The sequence below is a fragment of the Phascolarctos cinereus genome, unplaced genomic scaffold, assembly GCF_003287225.1.
Source record: "Phascolarctos cinereus isolate Bilbo 61053 unplaced genomic scaffold, phaCin_HiC Scaffold_4;HRSCAF=312, whole genome shotgun sequence".
Taxonomy (NCBI): Eukaryota; Metazoa; Chordata; class Mammalia; order Diprotodontia; family Phascolarctidae; genus Phascolarctos; species Phascolarctos cinereus.
The window spans coordinates 728,523,667-728,549,322 of NW_027555847.1; the positions used below are offsets into that span (position 1 = coordinate 728,523,667).

General features: G+C 47.1%; 1 protein-coding gene across 1 annotated transcript in view; it reads left to right on the forward strand.

The window, feature by feature from the left end:
* LOC110201778 (uncharacterized) overlaps nt 1–16,667 on the forward strand; it is a 23,451-nt gene extending 6,784 nt beyond the window's left edge. Inside the window, exons 3-7 of the mRNA XM_078151860.1 lie at nt 206–302; nt 960–1,024; nt 11,563–11,658; nt 13,317–13,488; nt 13,798–16,667. Coding sequence (XP_078007986.1) covers nt 206–302; nt 960–1,024; nt 11,563–11,658; nt 13,317–13,488; nt 13,798–14,326 — 959 coding nt within the window. The 3' untranslated portion in view covers nt 14,327–16,667. The remainder of the gene's footprint in view (nt 1–205; nt 303–959; nt 1,025–11,562; nt 11,659–13,316; nt 13,489–13,797) is intronic.
* The last annotated feature ends 8,989 nt before the right edge of the window (nt 16,668–25,656 follow it).

Below are 25,656 nucleotides of genomic sequence, written 5' to 3' on the forward strand. Positions count from 1 at the left end.
AAGGGAGGGGAGAAGAAACTCGAAGCTCCACTACAGGGTTAGACCCACGTGTTTGGAGGGTGGGTGTGACTCCGGGCATGCGCACAAGCTACGTTGTCCTCAGGACTACGTTTCCCAGAAGGCGCTCGGAACGGGGTTCCGCCTCAGCTTCCAAAGTTTTACGTCACTTCCGTTTTCCCCAACTTCCCGCCTTTTTGACCGTTAGTGCTCAGGACCTGTCAACCCCGCTCTGCCCGCCCTATTCTCAGTCGACCAGGGTGCGTGAAAGCCCCGCAGGGCTGGCCGAAGGCGGAGAGGGCGGGGTAGGAGGGGCCCCAGCCCCCGGTTTCAGTGTCTGAGTTAAGGGGGAAGGGCAGGAGTGCTGGTGAGGTGATGTTTACGCGTGCAAAGTGTTGGCCACCGGCAGCTAAATCCCTTGTTCGTGGGGGTGGGGGGGAATGGCGTGTCCGGGCTTAGGGAGGAGGGGCCGCGGCCCTGCAGTCAATCAGCGGTGCCGCTGGTCTGTGGAGGCGCATGCGTAGTGCCCTGGGCAGTGTGTGTGTGTGTGTGTGTGTGTGTGTGTGTGTGTGTGTGTGTGTGTGTGTGTGTGTGTGTGTGTGCCCCTTTCCCAGCTCCAGGGTCTGAGAGTGGTTCTAGGTGTGGGGGGGGCCCTCACCATGGCGTGGGTCCCTGGGGGTGGTTCTAGGTCTGGGGCTTCTTTGAGGCTGGAGTCCCTGGGGTGGTTCTAGGTGGGAGGTCTTCATCACGGCTGGGGTCCCTGGGCACAGTTGTCGGTCCAGGGGCTTCATTGGGGTTGGGGTCCCTCACTGAGGGGGGGTATCTGTGGGCAGGGCTCCTCTGGAGGAGTCCTGAGGCAGGGGGCTGGCTTCAGGTGCAGGGTCTGGGCACTTAAGCGGGGCCAGAACCTCTCTGAGTCCTGGGAGCGAGGCTGCCACTCACAGGTTCTTTTCCTTCCCCAGCGCTGCCTCCTCAGCCCCCAACAGGAGGAATGGCCCCCAGGCCCTCAGTGTCACCCACCTTCCAGGTGAGCTCAGGGCCCAAGGGTCATGGGGTAAACTGAGGTCCAAGCAGGAGGCGAGCAGAGGAGGGAACTCATCATGGGTCACCCATAATGGACACGAGGGAGACAGGTTCTGCTGAGTGTAACTAGCCAAAGAGGGGAAGATGGCAAGACATGCCAAGGCTGGAGGTTAGGAACAAATTCCCAGTGAGAAGTGTTCAGGTTAAGTCGAGAAGCATTTGTGAACACTTGCTCTGTATCGGGCACTGTGTTAAGTGCCAAAGATAGAAAGAAAAGCGAAAGCAGGCTCTCCTCTCAAGGAGCTCACAGGATAATAAGTGAGACAACATGAAACAACCACAAACAAATGAGATACATACAACCAGAGGGGAAAAAGAGACTTTAGCTGGTACTTGAAGGAAGCCAGGAGGCAGACATGAGGAGGGAGAGACTTCCATGCTTGGGGAACAGGCACTGAAAAATGCTGGGAGATGGTGTCCTTTCTGCAGAATAGTAAGGAGGCCAGTGTAACTAGATTACAGATTGTGTATTAGAAGTCCTTTATTTCATTAAACGCCCACTTTTTACCCCATAGGATTATACTCAGTTTTGTGAGTAAGTTATTCTTAGCTGTAAGCCTATATCTTTTGCCTTCCTGAATATTGTATTCCAAGTTCTCTGTTCCTTGGTAGTAGTGGCTATTAAATCCTGTGTGACCCTGACTAGACTCCCTCAGATCTTGAATTTGTTCTTTCTGGCTGCTGGGGGTATTCTTTCTTTGACTTAGAAGCTCCAGATTTCAGATATGATATTCCTAGGAGTTTCCATTTTGGGGGTTTCTTTCATGAGGTCACCAGTAGATTGTTTCTTCTTTATCCTCTGGTTCTAAGAGATTTGGGCAGTTTTCCTTTATGATTTCTTGTAATACCACGACTAGGCTCTTATTTTTTGGTCGTAGCTTTCAGGTAGTATGATGGTTCCTAAATTATCTCTCTTTGATCTGTTTCTAGGTCATTTTTTTTTTTGTTAGGCAGATGGTGCACCACAGTCACCGAGTTCTGGACCTGGAGTCAGGAAGACAAGTCCAAATTCAGCCTCCAGCTCTATGACCCTGGACAAATCACTTCACCTCACCTCTCAGCCTCAGTTTCCTTGCTGTAAAATGGAGATTATAATAGTATCGACCTCCTAGGGTTGTTGTGAGGATCAAATTAAGTAGCCCCTGTAAAGCACTTTGCTTTGGAAGTCTTAAACCACTGTATGGATGCCAGCCATTATTAGTACTCTGAGCTACCTTACATTTTCTTCTACTTTATGTGTTTTGATTTTGTTTTAATATTTCTTATCTTTCATGTAGTCATTGACTTCTATGTAGACCATTCTGATTTTCAGGGAGTTTACTTCTTGGGCAAGGTTTTGTACCTTGTACAAGCTGTTAATTCCTTTTACAATTATTTCTTCTGTAGCTGTCATTTGTTTTCCCATTTTTTCCTTTAGTGCTTTCATTCATTTATAAAAAATCTTTTAAAACTTTTTTTTTCCAGTCTCTTCCAGGAATTCTAGTTGAACTTGTGCCTGAGCTGTGTTTTTCTCTGCTTGCAGAAGTTTTGGAGTTATTATATTTTTCTGGGTTTGTGTCTTGACCGTCTCTGTCACCATAATACTTTTTTGTGGTAGAATTCCTTTTTTATTTGCTCATTCTTCCAGCCTACTTGGAATTTATGTTAGGTCCTAACACACTTCTGGAAGAAATGGCTAGTGAGAGCCTGTGTCCTCTTGGGTCTTTCTGTTGCTTCTTTCTTGTGGTGTTGTTCTAGGCTTTCAGAGAAAGCTTGGGCTGGGGACCTGCAGACTTTTGGTGCTTTCAAAATCAGGACAAAGACTGATCCCTCCGCCCTTGGTCTGAGCTCTGCAAGTTTCTGACCTAAATTTGGCTTTGAGCAGCATGTCTGTGGACTTGCTCCATTTGGAGTTCTAAGAGCCTGCTGCTGGATTCATTCCCTCTCAGCCCACTAGAAGGCTAGTCCTAGCCCTTGAACTCCGCCCCAGTACCCATCATTCTGCATCTGTGACTGAGCACGGGGCTGTGAGCCACGCAGCTGTCCGATGGTGCTTGTTCTTGTGTTCTGCACAGATCTCGGACAGCTTCTTGTGCTGGCTCGTGGCCTTTCCCTGTGCCAGAGTCTCCTGATTCCCAGGCAGACCCTACCCCCAACATCCGTAGAGTTCTTTTGGCTTTTTTCCCTGTGCCAGCTTGGGGTGGAGAAACAACTCACTGTGATTTTTTTTTCTTGGATTTTCCTATAAAGACTTAGCTTGGTCCATTTTCTAGATCTTTCTGTTGGAGTTGTGAAGGGTAGCTCAGTAGTACTTCCTGCTGTTCTGCCATCTTGACTACCGCCCAGGAAGATTGATTTGTCAACTGAAAGGATTGACTGGAGTGCGATGAGACTTGAGGCAGGCAGACCCACCTAGAGGCTATTGCAGTGGTCCAGGAGGGGGGTTGATGAGCACCTGCATGGGGGTGGGGGAAGATGCCTGTGTCATGGGAGAGATGTTATGAAGGTAGAAAAGACCAGACTTGTCGACTGATTGGAGACGGGCATGAGGGTTGGGAGAGATTGAGGAGCTAAGGAGGATACCTGGGTGGAGAGTGGGAAGAGGGCAGAGTTTAGGGGGAAAGACAATGAAATCTGTTTTGAACTTACTGAGTTTAAGATGTCCAGTAGACAGAGATACAAGACTGGAGGTCAGGAGGGAGGTTAAGGCCCAATAAATAGATCTGTCCAAACATAGGAGGTGGTGTGGAGAGGGGTGTTAGATAGTGGGGTTCCCTTCTCTGGAGATCTTGAAGCAAAAGCTGCATGGCCACTATTCAAAGAGAGGGCAGAGGGGAATCTGTTCAGGTCTGTGTTAGACTAGACAATGACTTCACGCTTCCTGGATACTGGCACTCAGTTCGCCGTGTGTTCAGTGCTGTGTGCCTTGGCGCTGTGCTAAGCCCGGGGTTACCGGGAGAGGCAGAGCTATGCCCTGTTCTCACAGAGTGCACAGTCTGATGGGGGGAGACCAAGTTCCTTGTACAGACTACGTGATATCAAGGGGGTTAATTGAATATTGTGAAGGCTACAAAAGAGGTTGTGTAATGCTACTTGGGTTGAGCTGGAGCTGATCCTTAATCATTTACACTGATTCTCCAATCACCTAAGTGAGATTCCAGGCTGGAGAGGGGGCGGCTTTATTTGGAGGGATCCTAGGGCCCCTGCCCTGGGGAGTATGAGCGCACTCCCAGGATGCCTTGGGGAGAGGACAAAAAGGATTCCTGATTGGTATTCAGAGGCCACTGGCTGCCTTTAAGGACCCAGGAGGATGGCTCCCTCTTCATGCACTCTAAAAGGGAGATGATGGACCGCCCGTTGCCTTGGCATCATCAGAAAATAGCATTGTGGAACACAGAGAGCCTGGGGCCAGGTGGAGAGGGAAGCCTGTGCCCATGCCTATGGCCCCTTGGGACAGAGCCCTGGGAATTCCTCCTGTGAGGAAGCATCTCATCAGCAGCCTGGGAGCCCCGGCTTCAGCCTGAGCATGCAGCAGGGACTCTTGGCTGTACCAAAGGGCCTGAGAGGCTCAGTCGTGAACAGCCTGTTGTGTGGAGGAAGCAGTGAATGTTGGTTACTCTCCACAGTGTCATCCGGTAATGTCGCCTCCTGGCCTGACAATCCTGGACAGCACCAACCCAGGGCCATTGGGAATTCCCAAGGGGGAGTTTGGGAATCAGGCTTTCCTGATGCTCCTTGGAGAAAGAAGATGCCCGGCATGTGCCTTCTGGGCAGTGGGAAGGATGACCCAGTGAACCTGCAATGACTCTAGGACTTTGTAGGGGGATAGCAATCCATTGGCCTGGTGAAGGGAGTCTGGTTCTTTTGGGGGGCTGCCATTGGTCTTCTGTCTGTTGATCGGCTCCTTCCAGGCCGGGAGGAAAGGCTGCCTTCCTCAAAGGTGTCACAGGCCAAACTTGGAGAAATGTGGACATGTCAGCACCTTTTCAAGGTCTTCTCAGGAAATTTCCCAGAGCACCTCCCACAGTGGACAGTGAACCAAAGAGAAAACACCAGCCCTCTCCATCAGGTGCCCGGGATCAAATCCAGGCCGCTTGGGGACTGGGCTGTGGAGTAAATGACAATAACAGATTTCACTTATTGCCCAAGCCCTGGTTAAATGCCAGCGCTGTGCTAGAGTGTGCATCCAGAGACAAAGGCACTTCCCCCCAGGGACAGCGGGAGCCCCTACAAAGAACATCCAGAGCTCACTGTCTGACAAGGCCTCGCGTGGAGGTAGAGCTGGAAAGGAAGCCGGCATTCTGCAGGGCGGAGGGGGAGCAGGGGTGCAGGGACAGCCAGGACCGAGCCTCGCCAGAAGCGGTGACGGCTGCGGCGGCCCCTCCCACTGCCCATCACTACGACCCTGCGCGGGAGGCAGCGCAGAGGGGGCTCCCCCTGCTGGACAGAGAAGGGACATGACTTGCCTGGGGGCCCGAGGGGCTGCGCCTGCCAAGAGCTAGTGCTGCGGTGGAGGCTTGTGCCTGGGGTACTTGGCTGGTGAGTGTTGCTGGGCTGTGCGAGTTATGTCTGCAGAGATGCTGATAATCAACATGCATGTATTAATTGCCTACTGTATGCCAGGCACTGTGCTAAGCATTCCTGCTTTGAAGGAGCATGTGTTCTAAGGGAAGGAGTCGGCATATATGAAACAGTGCATATTAGTTAAATAACCCACATGTACTGTCTTTGGCTTTCCTTTGTATCCCCAGCACTTGGAACCATGCCTGTCACAGAGTAGATGCTTAATTAATGTTTGTTGACTTGTAAGACCCAGAAATCACATGCGTTCACTGCCACCATTCTGTAAGAGGAAGATGCTTCTATTTTACCCACGGAAACTAAGGCACAACAGATGGGTAAGTGACATGTCCAGGATTGCTCAGCTAATAAGTGTGTGAGATGGGATGAGAAAACAGCAGGTCAGGGACATGAGCAGCCTGGCAGCTTCTGGCATTACTTCCTCCCTGTATTCTGTAAAGTCTACTTTGGATGATCCTTTGGGGACATGTCTGTTATTTGGGTTTTTTAGAACTGCCAGGGCTGGCTTCGTGAATGCATCGGCACTGCTTCTCAGAAATGCACAAGGGGCACGCTGCGCCTCCTGAGAGCAGGTATTCTGAAGCGTGTGCCCTTTCCGTCAGCTCTGGTCACAGCTTCTCAGAGCTGAGGCCACACTCCTTGGCCAGTTATGCCTGTGACTGGCCTTGCACATCAGATCATGTCTGTAAAGTGCTTTGCAAACCTTCAAGCTGACAGGAATGTTAGCTGTTACTACAATTGCTATGTCATTAAACTGCTAAGAAGATTTCTTGTTTAAAAAGGATGTCGCTCCCCTCAGCGCCACGTAAGTGCTAAGTTTCTGTAGCACCTTTATTCCTGGCCCTTTCCACATCCCAGTGAGATAAGAAAAATGAATGTGCTGCTCCCTTGCCTGGCCCTCCATTTAGCCACTCCTGCCCCAGAATCCTTGGGGGCTTGGAAAAAAGGAAGAGGGCTGACCAGGGTCTCAGTCAGGACCCTTCTGTGTAAAAGAGCCTACCGTATAGCTAATGCACAAGCTTTCCTGCTGGTCTTGCATTGGAGGGTTGGGGGCTGCAGCCCCCTGAGGTATCTAGAAACTGACCAGTGTTAGACCCCAGGCACTTCTGCTACCTGCACAGTTAGAGGAGGAGTCCAGCCTAGCAGCCCTGCCCCCAACCCTTGTGCAGTCTCTGCCGGTGGAGAACTCCTTCTGTCAACCTCACTGGACACACTGTGCTTAGTCTGCCTTTCTTGACTTCCTGGGTGGTGTGGCCAGTTTATCACAAAACCACCGCCGCGAAATGTGGGAAATAATGCAGAAAGTAGAATCTGAACCGTTCTTTCCTCAGCTCTGTCCTGTGAACCTTCCAAAAAACAGGTGAGCCCAATAGTCTCAACTAGGGGGCGGGTCCTTGTTGCTTTGATGGGTTTGCTTCAAGGACCAGGGGGTGGGACCTTGCCATGCCATGAAGCTCATGGTTAGTGGAGTGTGGTGGGCCAGGAAACAGATGGAGCTGGGGAGCTGCCCTTCCCAGGCTCCGTTGATTGTTGTCCTTTGTTCTCGAAGAGGGCCAAAATGACATCCCTATGCTAGAGTCAATCACAGTGTGTCCAGCTATGGCTGTCAGACCAGTGTGAACTTGGAATGCCTTACCGTGGGTCGGGCACAGATAGTCCACGTGAACATTTGGGGTGGAGATGGCTCCAAATTTGTTCATCTCAGGTTTCTTTTGAGCTACTGCAATGGTGCTTCATTCATAGAGCACAGCACCTTCAGAATAAGTGCTTAATAAATACAACACACACATTCTCACACACTCTTGCATATTGTCTCTCCTGAGCTCCCCAAGGGCAGGGGCTGTCTTGCCCAGTGCCTGGCACTTAGTAACTGCTTAGTAAATGGCAGGAGGAGAACTGGAAATAAAGTAGATGCCTGTTGTTTGGTGAGTGGCCAGACAAGCTTTGGTGCACGGTTGTAATGCAATATTCCTGTGCCATAATGACCACGAGGAATACAGAGAAGCCGGGCAAGACGTCTGTGAACTGACGCAAAACGGAGTCAGCAGAACTAGGAAAACAACGAACACTGTGACTACAACCAGAGAACAACCCACATTGACTAGTGGTCCCCTAGAAGGTCCTCCAGAGTGAAGTCCACGCTTCCCTTGTGTATCGTGCTGCTTCCTCACCAGTGTGAAGCTCCCTCTTTTTTCTTACCCACGTGATACACAACCAAAGGAGCCTGAGACTGGTGGTTGAGTCGCCACACCAAGGCTCCCAGTAATTTGGTACAGGTCTTGAGCGTTCATGAAAGGAATACTGAATAGACCCCTCTTTTTCTGGGTATCACTCTTTCCCCCTTCTTGGGTTTATTTAGGATTACTGGGGTGAGGGGTAGCATCAGAGGGTCTGTCTCTGTTGGCTATTAATAAAACAAAAAGGCTAAGCATAGAACAAAGATCTCAGATGTGCTGCAGCGCACAGCATTTGTCAGTGCTGCCAGAACCAGAGTAAAATGCAATTGGGAAATACTTAACAAATAAAAATGCACTAAAACATAGATGATACTAATATGTGACCCACAGGTATTCCTATATATGATTTATGGGCCCCCTTTCTATTTGAATTTGACATCACTGACATAAAGCAGATGCACCCTACACAGATTCTGTGTAGATTGTCAGTCTAGGAGGTGAGTGGGAAAAGAGAGAAATTGCTGTAAGACAACTTTCTTAGATGGAATCATAGTGTACAGTACAGAGACCATTAAACTTGGAACCAGGAATGAATGAATACGTGAAAGGAACATTTAGTGTGCATTTACTACATGCCTAGCACCGGACAGATAGGGTCCCTTCCCTGTAGTGGAGAGAGACAACACATACAGGGGGTAGTGGCCTGGAAGGAGGTGTCTGGGTTTGGAAAGTTATTTGGCCTTCATTTTCGAGGAGGACAAATTACATCAGAGGATAATTTCTTGACTGGTGTGCTCATTGGATGAGGCAGAATTGCCCAGAGTTGTCAGCCTCACTCTCACTGAGTCATCAAAGTCCAGCGGCGGGTCAAATGTCAAGACAGCCGGCAATGGCCTGGGAAGCAGTGGGTGACCTTGGTGTCTTGGATGTCTGACAAGCTCTAAATGCCTCACAGCACCTGCTTCAGCCACCTTCATGGCCATTAGAACAAATTGTTCTCCACTCATTCTGCCAGGAATCTGGCATTCTTCACATGCTTGGACATCCCCAGCTCACCGATGGGTTTTAGGGTTGTATGGGGTGTTTGGGGAGGACTGGCACCTCTGGAGTGAAGACTTGCTGAGCCCTTTTCAGGGCTGCTCACACACCTTTGGTGTCCACCTTATTCACCCAATACTCACCTGTGTCTCCAAGACACTGTCGCGTGAGCAGCAGTCACACTCTGATAAACCATCTCAGCAGATGGGCAAAGCCAGGCTTCGAAAGTTACTTGTGTGGCGGGGTTGGGGGGAAGAAATGGGGACTAGGTCAAATCTCCTTCCAGGAACAATTACAATACTCTTTGATTATAGTTCCAGAACAGGACTTCTGGGTCTCTGAGTAGTGAGCTGCTGTTAAGGAGGTGGGAGCCGCATAGGAAGAGTAGGCTGTGGTTACCATTGGGCCTCAGCACGAGGGCTGAAAGCCTCTGGTCTGAGTGCACTGGCGGAGTGGCTGGTGAGAGGAGGGGCCTACCTCTGATACCTGCTGTGTGCATGGGCAAGTTGCTTAGCTTTTCTGATTCTGAGTTTACTCCTTCACAAAATGGGGAAGGTAGTATCACTAGTACTTGCCTCGTGACATCGTGATAAAGGAGATTATGTTTGCACCAATGCTTTGCCAGTCTTCAAGACTCACTGAGGGACTCAAAGGATCCTTCTAACACTGAGGTTCTGAGATTAAGCTATAAACAGAAGCACACAGCCAGAACCTGTGGGCAGAAAATACCTTTGAGTGTTGAATTTGTTCTGTACTCTGCTGTTGTCTGGCTAGATTATGTTTGTACAAGTCAAGTGTTTTTGATTAAGGGGGAGCAGGCTGTATTGGAGATGCCTTAGCAAACATCTTTCAGTTAGCTAAGGTTGTGCAACTAGAGAACAGGTGGTTAGAGAGTGTGTGTGTGTGTGTGTGTGTGTGTGTGTGTGTGTGTGTGTGTGTGTGTGTGTGTGTGTGACCTAGCATGCTCAGGGGAGTGTGGATGTGGTGCCGGTGTTGTTATTGTAGATGGCATGCTTGCTCACTTCACAGATGACATCAAGCTTGGATGATGGGGTGTGGCCCAAGGGTGGGTCACACTTGCTAAGATTTAAGTTGTGCCCTTGGGTTTTAAAATCAGCTGTTCAGTACAGGAGAAGAAAACATGACTAAGCAACCTTCTGGGAAAGTCACTTGAGGATGGTTTGTGCTGATGAAAATCTTGTATTATCCTGTAAATTAGGTCTAATCTAACATGATAAATATGAAGGGTAACACAAAAGGGTCTGTAAGTAGAGATAGGTACCTAAGGATAGATGGTCATCTAAAAAAAGATTCTGAGGGCTTAGTAGACCACACACTCAACAGGAATCAAAGGTGTGAGGTGGCAGCCAGTCACAGAGAGGCCGGTGTCTAGCCCAGAGGGGCAATGATCCTGCTTGGCCTTGCTCTCTTCAGACCGCATCAGGAGTATTTACTGCGTTAAGTTCTGAGTGTTGGATTTCAGGGAAGACATGGATGAGTTGGACAGCATGCACAGACGGGTGATCAAAATGGTGAAGCGCCATATAAGGATCAAAGGATTGATCAAGTGTATTAGCAGAGAGAAGCCTCAAGGGCCATGACATACCCCAGGCCCCTTAAATTGCTTTCAGGTCTGAGAAGCTGTGATTCTTGGATTGTAGTTCCTGCCTCGCAGACATGATGACATAAGTAATCTGTCAACCAGTCAGTGAACAAGCATTTCTGAAGCACTTGCAACGTGCCAGTCACAGCGCTAAGCACCCAGCACAGAGAAAGGCAGAAAACTGTCCCTGTTGCTGAGGAGCTCACAGTCTAAGGGAAGGCAACATGCAAGCAACTATGTATCCGCATGCTGCAGACAGGATGAATGGGAGGTAATCGGTGGAGGGAAGGCACTGAACCAGAAACTTCAGCACAGTCACATGACATTAAAATTGCCATTTTGTTGCATCTTTCAGAATTCAATACTATTTGCATTCAATAAACGTCTAACTTGGAATGCCCTGGATCCTCAACCCTGCAAGAAGTACCCCATACAATTTCCACCCACTTCACCTCCTGAAATTCATCAGTGATCCCAGGGTACGCACATGTATGTGGTTTCAGGAAGCAGTGACCTTCAAGGATGTGCCTGTGGACTTCACCAAGGAGGAGTGGGGGGTGGCTCACCCCTTCTCAGAAGGAGCTGTACCGGGAGGTGATGCTGGAGAACTATGGGAACCTGGTCAGCCCGGGTGAGGACCACGGGCTCCCTAATCCCTCTGGGGCTAGAGCAGGGCTTCTTAAACTTTGCCACTAGACCTCTTCAGCACTTTTTAAACTTTGGGTAAGTGCTGGAGAGAGGGTATAGGGTTACCTTACTTATCTGTTCCCAGGTGAAGGGTCTTTGTACACCTGCAATCTGGCTGCTGCATTGTGTTGTCCTGAGGCTGCCCCACCCCAAGTCCTCCCTTCTCATGCCAGATATCTTGAAGACATCAACAGTCTCCATCCTCTTAGCTGGGCTTGGGTCAAATGACCTAGTGTCTTTCTGAGCCCAGCTCCACTGCGGGGCCTGTTCCTCCCTGCTTCTAGGTAACAAGATTCAGAGCATCCTTCAATGGTCCTGTGGGCATTCCCAGCATGCTGTGTTTTTCCAGAGGGGTGAAGGAACCAGGATTGAGCTCTTTGGGGGGATTCTCTGACAGCAGATCTTTTCCATGAACAGGCCTGGCCATTTCCAAGCCAGATGTGATCTGCCAGCTGGAGAGAGGGGAAGCCCCTTGGGTGCCAGAGGGAGATGTCCCCCAGAGCAGCTGTGCAGGTGAGTCATGGTGACCTACAGTTGGTCATTTGTGGGGGAAGCCCTTCTAAACGGGTGGCCAGGCAGCTCTCCCGGGAGCTTCCAGGCCTGAGCACCTTCCCAGAGCCTCCTCTCCCCTGCAGGACATCACTCTTCTGACACGTCCCTCCTTGGCTGTGCCTCAGCTAGGACTGAACATTGGGGCAGGCAGCCCATTCCCTGGCCTCCCCTTCATCTGTTCATTCTCTTCACGTTCGTATATTCCTTAAACTATAATAACCAGTAGGCCCTTTGGGTGTCTCTGTCCTTTTCTTCTGGGTAGTAAGGTTTTGTTGCTGTGTTATTCTCCCTGATTAGAGTCGTTGCTTGCACTCTGATCCTGCTTACTTCCCATCCCCATGACTGTGGATCCTCCTCATGTCTGTGCTTTTCAGTGACAAGCCTGCAGAGTCAGTCACGCAGAAGATGCCAGGCCTTGTGTAGTCACTGGGTCATCTCCAGGCCTTTCACCTTTCTCATCCAGCCTTTAGAACTATGTCTGTAGACTGGGGTTTTCATTTCCTTTCAGTCACTTACTTAAGGGGGACAGTCCCAGCTGTCAGGCTCTGACCATTTATGTCACTCTGGGTCTGTGGGGCTGGGTTGCTTTAGAGAAGGGAATGGATATGAGGCTGAATAAGGAGCAGGGAATTGTGACGATGACCCGGGAGGCTTGGGAGTTGTGTAGAAGGCCAGGGACTGAACTGGGCAAGCACAGATTTGGGAGAACTTGAAGGAGGTGGATTTGAACTAAAGGAGGGCAAAGGAGATCCACTGTGAAGGAGGAAAAGGACCCAAGGAGGAAGTATACTGTGGAATAAAGAGAAGGTAGTTGGTGAGGCAAGGTAAGTGAGAAACAAATTGGCAAAGATAAGGAAGGTGGCTGGGTGTGGTTCTTAGGTCCTAACCCAGCTAAAATCCCACCTTATATAAGCTTTGCAAGCCTTCCTGATCCCCCTTAATGATAGAACCTTCTTCTTGTGATTATCCCCAATTTGCCCTGCCAGTGGCTTATTTGTACATAAGTGTTTGCATGTTAAATCCCCCATAGATTATGCGCTCACTCCATGAGAGCAGGGACTCTCTTTTTGCCTTTCTTTGTATCTCTAGCCCATTGCCCCAGCCTGACACTAGGAGGCCTTAATAAACTCTTATTGTGTCGATTGTTTTCTGGGCTCTGCGGACTTCCCTCTGCATCAACTCATGGAGAGCTTTCCAGGCTTCTCTGTATTCATCATGCCATATAAATGAAAAATGGAAAAAAGTAGATAATTTTCATTATTAATCTATCATATGGACAAAATCAGTGTAACAGGAAAGTCTTTGCATCAAACATCTGTGATCTCTAAACTATAATATCTGGTGTCCAATTCATATTGGGAATTGACAGAAATATGGCAGAACTAAGAGCCATTACCTAATAGATTAATGGACAAAGGATATGTACGAAGTTTTCAGAAAAACTGCAAATCACAGACAACCATATAAAAAATACAAATGGCTTTGTAAACATAACACATTATCTTTTTTTGTTCTCCCCTGTAATCTTTGGCAATCATGTTTCCTGAGGTGGGAGACAGAAGATAGTACCAAATGAGTGGCAGGGAAAACCATATATAATTTTTTTTTTTAATTTTCAGATTGGGAAGCAATGCCTGAGCCCAAGAAATCAGCTCCAAAGCTTGGCACTTCTATCGAAGAATCTTCTCCTGAACAGCTCACTAGGGATTATTCCAGTGTCTCCAAGTGGGGAAAAGCTTCAGAACCTGATACCAGGTTAAAAAGGAAGCAATGTAATGAGAAACAGTATAGGCAAGTAAAAATCCCCCTAAGGAAAACTTCCAATACAGTGAGAGGCCATGAAAGAAACAAATATGACTTAATTTTTAGTCTAGGGCCAATCCTTTTTTCCTTATTGGAGAGTGTCTGTAGGAAAGAACTCCCCATAAATGTAATACCTGGAGAAAGAATTTAAGTTATAATTACGTTTATAATTATAAGCTTATAACTTGTTATAATTCATAACCTCTTAATTATTATAGAATACGTATTTAAGAGAAAACTTAGAAAAGCAATGAATGTGGGAAAACTTGAACCATAGATCATTACTTTCCCTCACAGGATTCATACTGGAGAGAAACCTCATGAATGTCATGAATACAGGAAGGCTTTGCTGAAAGACTCACAACTTATTGCACATATACAATATATACTGGAGAGAAACCTCATGAATGTAAAGAATGTGGGAAGGCCTTCAGATGGAGCACAGGACTTACTAGTCATCAGACTACTCATACTACAGAGAGACCTTATAAATGTAACAAATGTGGGAAGGCCTTCAGCCACAGGTTCAAACTTATTGTACATCAGAAAATTCACACTAGAGAAAAAACTTATGAATGCAGTGAATGTGGGAAGGCTTTTAGTTGGAGTTCACAACTTATTTAGCATCACAGAATTCATACTGTGGAGAAACCTTATAAATGTAATGACTGTGGGAAGACCTTCAGACAGAGACCTGGACTTAATGTTCATCAGAGAATTCATACTGGAGAGAAACCATATGAATGTAACAAATGTGGGAAGGCCTTCAGTCAGAAGTCAAAACTACTCTTCATCAGAGAATTCATACTGGGGAAAAATCTTGTGAATGTAAAGAATGTGGGGAGGTCTTCAGTCAGAGTACAAAATTTGCTGTTCATCAGATGATTCATAAAATCATAGAATCACAGAATCAACAAAGTTAAGAGTTGGAAAGCATCTCAGTCTCACAGCCTCCTTACCTCTCTTATATGATAAATCATAACCCTAAATTCTCTGCTTCCATACTGCATCCAATCTTATTCTGACTATTTCAGGACCTTAGTCAAGTGCTTACATAAGTACTTACTGCGTGTCAGGCACCATGCTAAATGCTGGGGATGTAACCAAGAAAAGCAACAAATGCTTTCCAGTGTCTTGGAAATTAGTTGTTCTCTACTCACCAGTGGTCCTAAAAATGGAGGATCATGGAATCTTTAGATCCAGACAGAGAAGAGTCTCAGAGGCCATGAGATGAGCCTTATTTTACAGAGAAACTGAGTCTTAGGAAGTTTAGACCCAGTTCATACATGTTCATGTTCAGATCTCACCAGTATTTTTTTAAAAACATGTCAAAGCTATTTTTGACCCTCTATCTCTAGTTTTTATCCCAGCTGTTCTATTGAAGCATTTCTCTTGAAGGTCATCAAGGACCTCCCAATTACCACAGATTGAAAACCATATTGGTCCTTACCTTTCTTTAGGTATTAATATTCTATTAGGTATTTGATTCTTGAGCACCTTTACTTGCATGCCCTCTCTTCCCTCTTCTCTCTTTTTGGAGACCTCACACTGACTTCTCCTTTCTCATTGACTGTACCTTCTCTTTGCTGGGGTGTTTTCCCCATTCCTAGCCCCTTCTATTGGGGGTTCTTCAAGAGTCTGCCTGAGGCCCTCTTTGTTTTTTCCTTTACTGTGTCTTCGTTGGGAATCTCATTAAGCCCTCTTAAGGTACCTAAGGTATTTTTAAAAAGGAAAAATAAAACTGTCAAGGAGAGTAGAAGCCCAGAGCCTCTCCAAAGAAAGGAGAGAAGAAATTTGAGCTGGAGTCGCTGGTTCATGCAAAGAATTGGCCTTTTTAAGCTCCATCTTTGACTTTATGTCTGGCCTCTTTATTTTTCTCTTCTTTTGAGGGGAGGGGGGTTAAAGGAAGAATAAATTATCTTCATTATAGCACTAAAGATCTTTATGTCCCTTGTCATTATGAGGACCAAAGATGCTAGGGACCAAACAGAGAAAATCAATATTAGTTTAGATATGTCCACTACCCTTGTGAATGTTACTATAACTGGTAAAGTTTCAGTAATTCCAGAGAATAAATCCATGATCCAAATTCTTTTCACAGGATTAATGCTACTCATTTTATCATCTAAAATACATGCTTTTTTTTTACATCAAATGTTGCCATTTTGAGATAAAACTGTTCTTCTGATCCCATAGAAAACTATTCCATGAAAACCTTCATTAAATGCTTTGTAATATTTTGTTACTTCTTATTTTGACAGTCATTTCTGGGAACTTATTCTTTCCAAACTGACTCATCTTCCCTATTTCTGCCAAGGGCACCCAGATCCTTCCAGTCCCCTCGATTCCCAAACTCTGAGTCATCCTCAACTTCTCATTCCCCCTCACTCCACATATTCTGTGTATTACCAAACATGGTTTACTTTCCCTCCACAGTGTCTCTCCCATCTCTCCACTCATACCCTGGTAGAGGCTTTTTTCACTTTTCACCCAGACTATTACAGTGGCCTCCAATTCATCTCCCTGCCTCCAAGAGACTCTTCCTTCTCCAATTCATCCTCAGCCACCTGAGTGATATTCCTGAAGCCTGCATCTGACCACATGCCTCCTCAGATCAAGAACCTACAGTGTGGCTTCCTGTTGCCCTGAGGATGGAATTCAAACTCCACACTGACGTGGACTGTTCCTCACACAGGACTCTCCATCCTCCATCTCTGGGCCTTTCCATGGGCTTTACCTCATGCCTGGAATGGACATCTCCCTCACCTCCACCTCTTCCAATGCCTTTGGTTCCTCCAGGGGACTTTCCCTGATCCAGCGAGCAGCCAGTACCTCCCTCGCCTCCAGGTTACTTTCATTTATTTATCTACATGTTCTCCCACTGACTGTAAACTCTGCACCTCCCCCAACACCAGGCATAGTTCTTTGTACTCAGATGGTGGATAATCAATGTTTATTGAATGAATTGACTAGGCAGCAGGTTCTACGTGGAGAGTAAAACTCCCGCCCATCCTGGAATTCATAATGTAGAGAAAGCTGTACTTCTTGGTCCCTGGGTAGGACTACAAATACCGCCCCTTTGTTCCCCTTGGATGAAGACTTTGGCTAAGACAGAAAATGCAGAGTAGATCTTCAGCAACTTTTAAATACATGCCCGACTTCTTAAAGCCCTCTCTGGTGTCCTGCTCTGTAATTTTTTGAACTACTGCAGCATTCCTCCAAATCCCATTTCCTAACAGATGGAGGAGTTGGTGATTTCTCTGCTTCTCCCTCCTCCACCAGCTTCCTGCCTGAGATTGAGGCTGCCCCACTGAATGAGCCCTGATTCCTAACACTGAAGGAGGGGGGGGTAGGAACATCTTTTAGCTGGAGGCTCACCAAAAACCCTAGGCGTGTTTGTCCCTGTCACGTTGGCAGAGGTTTCAAGCCCTTGCCCGAGTTGTTGGTTTAGGGGTCTACAGCGACAGGGCAGCTGCTCCTTCTGTCCAGGTCTGATGAAAATGTGACACACAAATTACAGAAGGAGGTGAAACACAATTTCTATCTGTTAGATCTGCTGCCAGATAGATAAGAGAGAGAGAATAGATGTGTCCAAGGAATATGACTGAGAAACCCTTGAGAGAAGCAATATAGATAATTAGTAAGCACCTGAAAAACACCATCAGATTCTCTGGTAATCAGAGAAATACAAATGAAAACAACTCAGAGGTGCTGCTTTACCTGTTTATAACGTATACTCAGCGGAGCCAAGATGGCGGCATGAAAGCAGTGACTTGCTTGAGGTCTCCCCCAAACCCCTCCAAATACCCATAAAAAATGGCTCTAAACAAATGCTAAAGCAGCAGAACCCACAAAAAGACAGAGTAAAACAAATTTCCAGCCCAAGACAGCCTGGATGGTTGATCGGAAAGGCATGTTGTGGTGGGTGGGGAGAGGAGCACAGTTCCGCGTGGGCATGCAGGCCATAGTGATTCTGGAGCAGGCCTCAGAGTAATGAATCACAGGCAGCTGTGGTGGTTTCCAGACTCCTCAATCCACAAACGCCAAAGACAACTTAGAAGGTCAATGGGAAAAGTCTGTTTTTGCTGTGAAAGAGGAGCTAGGTCAGAGCAGTTCCAGAGCGCACCGTGTGGGCATCAGGGCGGTGGCTGCATCCTGAGCTTCCAGACCACAGACAGGGGGAATCAAGTGGCTGATTAAAGGGGGGACTGCAGGGATCTCTTTGCTGGTGCTGAGGTAGGAATCTCTTGCTTTGCCTGTGCTTGGATATAGGTCCCTAGAAGTATCTCTGAAAACAGCTATACAAACCCCTGAAGCTTGGGACAGTACATTCTCCACACTGGAAGCAGACTATTACCTTAACAAAGAGTTTAAAACTCAAGTAGTTGGCTGGGATCATGAGCAAACCTCGCAAAAAGAGTCAGACTATATTATCTTACTTTGGTGACAAAGAAGATCAAAACATACAACCAGAAGAAGACAACACAGTCAAAGCTCCCACATCCAAAGCCTCCAAGAAAAATATGAATCCGTCCCAGGCCTTGGAAGAGCTCAAAAGGGATTCTGAGAAGTAAATAAGACAAGTAGAGGAAAAACTGGGAAAAGAAATGGTGATGCAAGAAAATCATGAAAAACAAGTCAACAGCTTGCTAAAAGAGACCCAAAAAAATACTGAAGAAATTAACACCTTAAAAAATAGCCTAACCCATATGGCAAGAGGTCCCAAAAGCCAGTGAGGAGAAGAATGCCCTAAAAAGGAAAAATTGGCCAAATGGAAAAGGAAGTCCAAAAGCTTACTGAAGAAAATACTTCCTTAAAAATTAGAATACAGCAATTGGAAGATAGTGACTTTATGAGAAATCACGACACAGTAGAACAAATCCAAAAGAATGAAAAATTAGAAAACAATGTGAAATATCTCATTGGAAAAACAACTGACCTGGAAAATAGATCCAGGAGAGAGAATTTAAAAATTATTGGACTATCTGAAAGCCATGATCAAAAAAAGAGCCTAGACATCATCTTTCAAGAAATTATCAAGGAAAACTGCCCTGACATTTTAGAACCAGAGGGCAAAATAGAAATTGAAAGAATCCACTGATCTCCCCTGAAAGAGATCCCCAAAGGAAAACTCCTAGGAATATTGTAGCCAAATTCCAGAGTTCCCAGGTCAAGGAGAAAATATTGCAAGCAGCCAGAAAAACAATTCAAGTATGGTGGAAACACAATCAGGATAACACAAGATTTAGCAGCTTCTACATTAAGGACCGCAGGGCATGGAATATAATATTCCAGAGGCAAAGGAGATAGGATTACAACCAAGAATCACCTACCCAGCAAAACTGAGTATAATCCTTCAGGGGAAAAAATGGTCATTCAGTGAAATAGAGGACTTTCAAGCATTCTTGATGAAAAGACCAGAGCTGAATAGAAAATTTGACTTTCAAATACAAGACTCAAGTGGAACATGAAGAGGTAAACAGGAAAGAGAAATCATAAGAGACTTATTAAGGCTGAACTGTTTACATTCCTGCATGGAAAGATGATATTTATAACTCATGAGACCTTTGTCAGTATTAGGGTAGTGGGAAGGAAAAAATTATATGTATGAGATAGATAGATAGATAGATAGATAGATAGATAGATAGATAGATAGAGGGCACAGGGTGAGTTGAAGATGAAGGGGTGATATCTGGGGAATAAAATTAAGGGGTGGGAGAGGATATACTAGAAAAGGAAGAAAGGGAGAGGTAGAATGGGGTACATTATCTCCACAAAACAACAAGAAAAGGTTCTTACGGGGGAGGGGAAACGGGAAGGTGAGAGGAAATGAGGGAATCTTATTCTAATAGGATTTGGCTTAAGGAGGGAGTAACATACACACTCAATTGGGTATGGAAATCTGTCTTACCCTTCAGGAAAATAGGGGAGGAGGGGGAAATGGGGAGGGGGGCAGGATAGGATTAAGGGAAATAGAGTTAGTTTTTCACGTGTCTACTATGGAAGTAGAAGCACATGTATAACCTATATTGAGTTGCTTGCCTTTTCAATGAGGGTGGGTGGGGTGGGAGGAAGGGAGAAAATCTGGAGCCCAAAGTTTAAAAACACTTTTAAAAAATAATGTTTCCACATGCAACTGGGAAATAAGAAATACAGGAAATGAGGTACAGAAATCTATCCTGTCCTACATGAAAATAGAAGGGGAAGGGGATTAGGGGGGGGGGAGAGATAGAAGGGGAGGCCAGACTAGGGAAGGGGTATTCAGAATGCATGCCATCTTGGGGTGGGGGGAGGGGCAAGATGGGGTGAAAATTTGGAATTCAAAATCTTGTGGAAGTAAATGTTGAAAACTAGAAATAAATTTGATTGTCAGAAAAAAAAATGTATACTCACAATTCTACAGTGCAGTGAGATTTACAAACCACTTTCACAGACTGAGTTGCAAGGGACAGGACTTTTAGCCTAATTAGACCTTGAAAAAAAACTTCCTAGACTTGTATGGTCTGATGCTGAGTGAAGTGAGCAGAAGCAAGAGAACATTATACATAATAACAGTCACGTTGTGTGATGACTGATATTGATAAACTTAACCCTTCTCAGCGATACAGGGATCTAAGACATCTCCAGAGGCCTCGTGATGGAAAATACTATCCATATCCAAAGAATAAACTATGGAAGTTGAATTGCTATCTTTTTTTTCCTGTTCTGTTTTGTTTCCTCTTTCTGGTGGTCCCTCCTATTGGTCTTAATTTTTACTTACAACATCACCAATGTGAAAATATGTTTAATAGGAATGTAAATGTATAGCCTATATCAGATTGTGCGCTGTCTTGGGGAGGGTGGTGGGGAGGAAGGGGGAGAAAAATTTTAAACTCAGAAGCATATGGAAGCGATTGTTGATAAATCAAAGTAAGTAAAAGAAAAAAAACCTTCCTTTCTGTTATACCTGACAAATGGTCACCCAGCCTTTCCTTCCAGACTGTTAATTCTTAAGTTTTACTTCACACTCCTCAAGTTGCCAAGGATGAGAAAAGAGCCGATGGTGGAAGGTCAGTGGGCAGACAGGCTGGCTGCTGCCCCGATGGTGACACCATGAACCAATCCCAATGTTCTGGAAAACAATTTAGAATTCTACTTTAAAAAAAGTCACTACAGGGAACATCCCTTTGAGCCAGTGAGGAAGCTTCCTGTCTCCATGTCTTGCAACACTGTTTTTTGTGGCACTTCTGTCCATGCCCTTTCTTGTGCTTACCTGTCTGTTGTTTCCCTGGCTCTGCATCTGTTTACCTCCATCATTCCGTGCGTCTCTGTATTCATCACACTCCACATTCACGAATTGCAGTGTATTTAGACACGCCTCAACTGATGGACATCTACCTGGTTTCCAATTCTTTGGCTTCCTTGGAGTATAAGTCTAGTAATGGAATCACTAGGTGAAAGGGTGTGAACTTCTAAGTCACTTCATTTGCATAACCCCAAAGTGTTTTTCAAAATAGATGCACTGGTTTTCAGCTCCTCCAACAATGCACTAGTGTGCCTGTTTTCCCACAGCCCTTCTAGTATTGACTATTCCCATTTTTTTTGTCTTCTTTGCCAATTTGTAGGGTATGAGGTAGAACCAGGGGGTTGTTTTGATTTGAATTTCTCTTATTATTGATTTAGAGCATTCTTTCATATGATTGTTTAACATGCCAGGAGATAGGAGGGAGCAGGAGATAATGGTGTCTGTTACATAGTAGGGCCTTAACTGCTTATTGATTAGTGGATGTCTTCACCCTGGCCTGGTCTCCTGTCCTCCCAGGTTCCTTTCAGGATCCCCATGAGCCACTCCTTCCTGGTGGAGTGCCTGCTCCCAGCCCAGTGTGTTTTTACCTTGCAGATAGCAGGACACAAGATGTGTCCATTCAGGGTCCTGCAGGGCCCAGGTTTCCAGGTCCATTGGCCACAGCCCGCCACAGTGGCAGCACTGGGGATCACTCCATGTGGTGGTCCTAGCAGCTTTCCCCCAAATCCTCCTCAGTGGGTGGCACAGAGCACCCTTAGGCATCTCCAGCCAGAGCTGCCTCCCTGACCATCTCTGGACCCTGCGGGCTGGTTATGACTCAGTCACGTGGCAGCAGGCATAAATGCAGGGGGAGGATACAGGGGAAGGTAAAGGACCAACCGTCCCTTGACCTAGCCTAGACAAACAGCCCCTCCACTCTCAGTCACCACTGTGGTCTGAGCAGTGCTTCCTGTGAGTAGAGCCCTGTCCTAGCCATTGGGGAAGGAGAAGAAGCCAGAGACACTGAGATATACATCCTGGCGTCAGGATTTCCCAGCCTCATGGTGGACTTGTGCTACCCCTAGGCAAACAAAGCCTACTCCTCAGAGCATACTGGGTGTGGGGAAGAATGGAGGGCTGTTCCTGGAAGGAGCTGGGCATGCGGTTCATCTGGGTAGCTTCCTCTGGAAAAGGTAAGAGGTTGGTAGGATTGAGGGTGATCCAGGAGGGGAGGAGCATGCAGTAGATTGGCCAGACTGAAGGGGACAACAGTTCAAATGCAGGCATAAGGACCTTCAGAGAGGGCAGACCCATGTCACAGACTAGGGGCTGAGGGAACCAGACAAGGTTCTTGCTGCTGTATCCAGGATGGATTCAGGAAATGGGCCCCTAAGGCAAGAAGGCAAGAGAGGGGACCCTGGCCTGAGTCTGGGCAGGAGCTCATGGAGGGGGGTCTACACCAGGATTCTGACAAAGAAGAGGGAGGACAGTGCAGAGCTGAGACATGAAGGGGGGGCTGGATGTGGGGAGAAGACAGGAAATGGAGGGGGTGTGCAGGTCAGAGGCCAAGGCACCAGCAGCTTGGAGGGTGGGGTGGGGATGGGGACAATAGGAAGAGGCAGTATGGGGTGAGCTAAGGAACCTGTCCCCTTGGGGGTGGAGACAAAGGATCGCATACAAAGGGGAAGGATTCTAGTTAATCCTGGCCCTGGTGGTGGTTTTCTCCACTCTCGAATGGAATCCTGAATGTACATCGGACCATGGAAGCGGTTATGGAATCATCTGCACCACAACAGAGGCCTCTGTCCCCACAGACCTTGTAGTCTCAGCTGAAGACTGTGGTTCGTTTCTCCCATCCCTGGGTTCCAGAGATAGCTGCCCCGCACCCGGCCCCCCTCCCTGCCCACCGGTGGGGAATACCGTGGAGGGGCCACTGCAGGAGCCCGGATGTCTTCTGGAGATGCCGTCCCCCTACTCTTATGGTGACTGCTGATCCAGGCATCCCCACAGGTCTGGTGCCCTGGTAACTGCTGCGCAGGCCATTTCTGCTGGTCCCTGCTTGTCTCCTTTGGTGGGATGGCTCTGGCAGCTACTAGGCCTCTGCTATGTTCCAGTTAAAGTGATCTCCTTGAAGTGGCATCTCTGGCCTTTACACAGGTTTCCCTACTACCTGGCACACCCTCCTGTCCACCCCCACCTTCCTAACTCCCAGTCTTAGCTCAAGTGACACTTTGTCCTCCTCCTCCTCCTCCTCCTCATGAGCATTCAGGTAAGGCCTGTTATATGCCAGGCACTGTGCTAGTGCTGCTGACAAATATTTCAATGATCCTCGCAACAATCCTGGAAGGTTCATGCTGTTGTTATCCTCATTTGACAGCTGAGCAAAATGAAGCAGACAGAGGCTAATTTGCACCGGGTCACATACCTAGTAAGTATCTGAGGCCAGATTTGAACCTGGGGCTTAAATGCGGGCATATCTGATGATAGCTAAATATTAATGAGGCCTTCCAACATGAAAACGCTGCCCACCCCCGGTATGCATGCACCTTTAAGTCATTCCTCAAAACAATTTCAAACTGTTTTCCAGAACGGTCAGACCAGTTCACGGATCTACCCACAGTATACCGGCATGCTGGGCTTTTCGCAGACCCTCCCACATTACTGTTCCCTTCTTGAGGCTGTTGATGTCCATTTCTCTTCACATTAGTGATTGGGATCAGTCTTTCATATGATTGCTAATCTCATGGAATTATTTTTTTAAGAAGTGCTGGTACTATCTTTTGTTGCTAGCCATTGGTGAACAGCTCTTGGTCTTACATATTTGTGTTTGTTGTATGGATGACACCAGCAAACTACTTGTTTCTGAGCAGTTTGGGACTTCCCACCTTCTGATCAGGCTTCTGGAGGCCCCAAGAAAGCAACAGCACCCGCAGCAGTAAGGTCCAATAGAAGATGCTATACGCCTGGCTCCATCAGCTGGCCCTTTCCTAAGCACTGACACTGCCTGAACTCATTCTCAGGGGTTGGCATAGTATCCCTCCCCCTTCGGGTCCCTTATCCTCCCCATCTCAGTCACATGGAACCCCCAACTAAAAAACAAGAAGTGACCCCTGCTCTGATTATCTCCTCATTCCCATCCTTCTCCACTTTACACCCCCATTTTCCTCCCTCAGATCGACCTGCCCCTGCCACTGTGTTTTTTGTCACTTGTGCTCTGGAAGCCACAAACTGTCCCATTTTAAACCTTTTGCTCTCCCACCCCATCTTCTTGAACTCACGGAGAACTGTCTCCTTCCCGATGACATCGTCACTGGTCACCAGCACCAGCTACACTTTCTGTCATCCCCCTTATTCCCTAATCACTGGTCCCACAGGGGGAGCTGGAATGTCCTTTGCTCTCCATTGCCACTTACAGTCTCTCCCTCTCTTGCCATCACTCAGTAAGCTCTCCATGACCGTGCCTGCCACCCAATCAAGCTCAACATTCCAGCAGCTGTCATTTACCAACCTCCAGGACATTCAAGCCCATTCCTTCCTCGGCGAATTCAGTGCCCAGCTCCTGCCCTCATACCAAAGGACTTCCACCTACACACGGAGACTGTTGATGACCCTTAATTCTACCGAGGCTCCCTCAAACACCCTAAACTTCCAGCCTTCAACTGACTCGTTTCCCATGAACTACTGGGCTATCCAGAGATGACCACGCTCTTGATCCACCCATTTCTAATCCCCAAATCTACCACTTCTGTGTTCATGAATTCGAAATCCGCTTGTCTAATCAGTCTGTCCTCACTCTGCCTCTCCCACCTTGCTCTTCACACTCGCCGTCCTCTTCAGTCCCTCAACCCCTCATTTGTTCCCTAGGCTGACACCCCTGCACCGCTGACACTCTCCTCCCTTACCCAACCTGATCTCTTGGTGAACCAGTTCAACTCTACACTGTCTTCTTGAATCCGTTCCCCTTATGCTTTCAAAGATACTGACATTCCTTGACCCGGCCTTGGATCACTCTCATCGTCCTCTGCCTTTGCAGAGGATCTACTCGCTGCTGATCAATGCCGGGGAAAATCACAAAACCTTGCTAACTGGATCCACTACAGATTGATGCTCCACAGTCCCAGCTGGGCCCTTACTGTAACAAGGCAATCTTCTCATACTTCTCTGATCAACTTGCTGTCCCACTCTCCAAAGCAGTTCATCCAAACCCTCTTCGTCCCTCCTCAAACCTCCCAGAGTGCCCCTTTGCCTCATATCCTACTGAAAAAAATGCGACCATTTGCTGAGAGCTCCCTCTTCTCCATCCTATCTCATACCACCTAGGAGCTGTCTGCCATTCTCTCCTTCACCCATTTTACATGATAAGGGGCCCTTCTCTGCCAAGCCAACCCCTCTACATGCACCCATTAGTCCCTAGCTGCCTCATGTAGGAGGCCTTTCATAATCCCCAAAGCTGACAGTGCCTTCCCCTCCAAGATTCCTTCCACCTATTCTGAATGCATCATATATGTACCGAGGTGATATTCATTCTGCCTCCCCTGTTAGAATGTAAGCTTCCTGAAGACAGGGACAGTTTTTGCTTTCTCTTTGTATCCCAGGCACTTATACAACTACTGACATATAGTAAGTGCTTAATAAATATTGGATAATTGATGGATGGATGCTTAGGTATTTCAGAGGCATCTCAAATTAAACGTCTCTAAAACAGAACTCATTATCTTTTCTCCAAACCCTCCCCTCTTCCAAATTTCCCTGTTATTGCTGAAGGTACCACCATCCTCCTGGTCAGCTGGGCTCCCAACCTCCCTGTTGTCCTGGACTCCTCTGTCATCCCACGGATGATTCACAGCGTCTCTTGTATTCCCTTCTTTCCACTCCCACTGCCCTCACCTTCA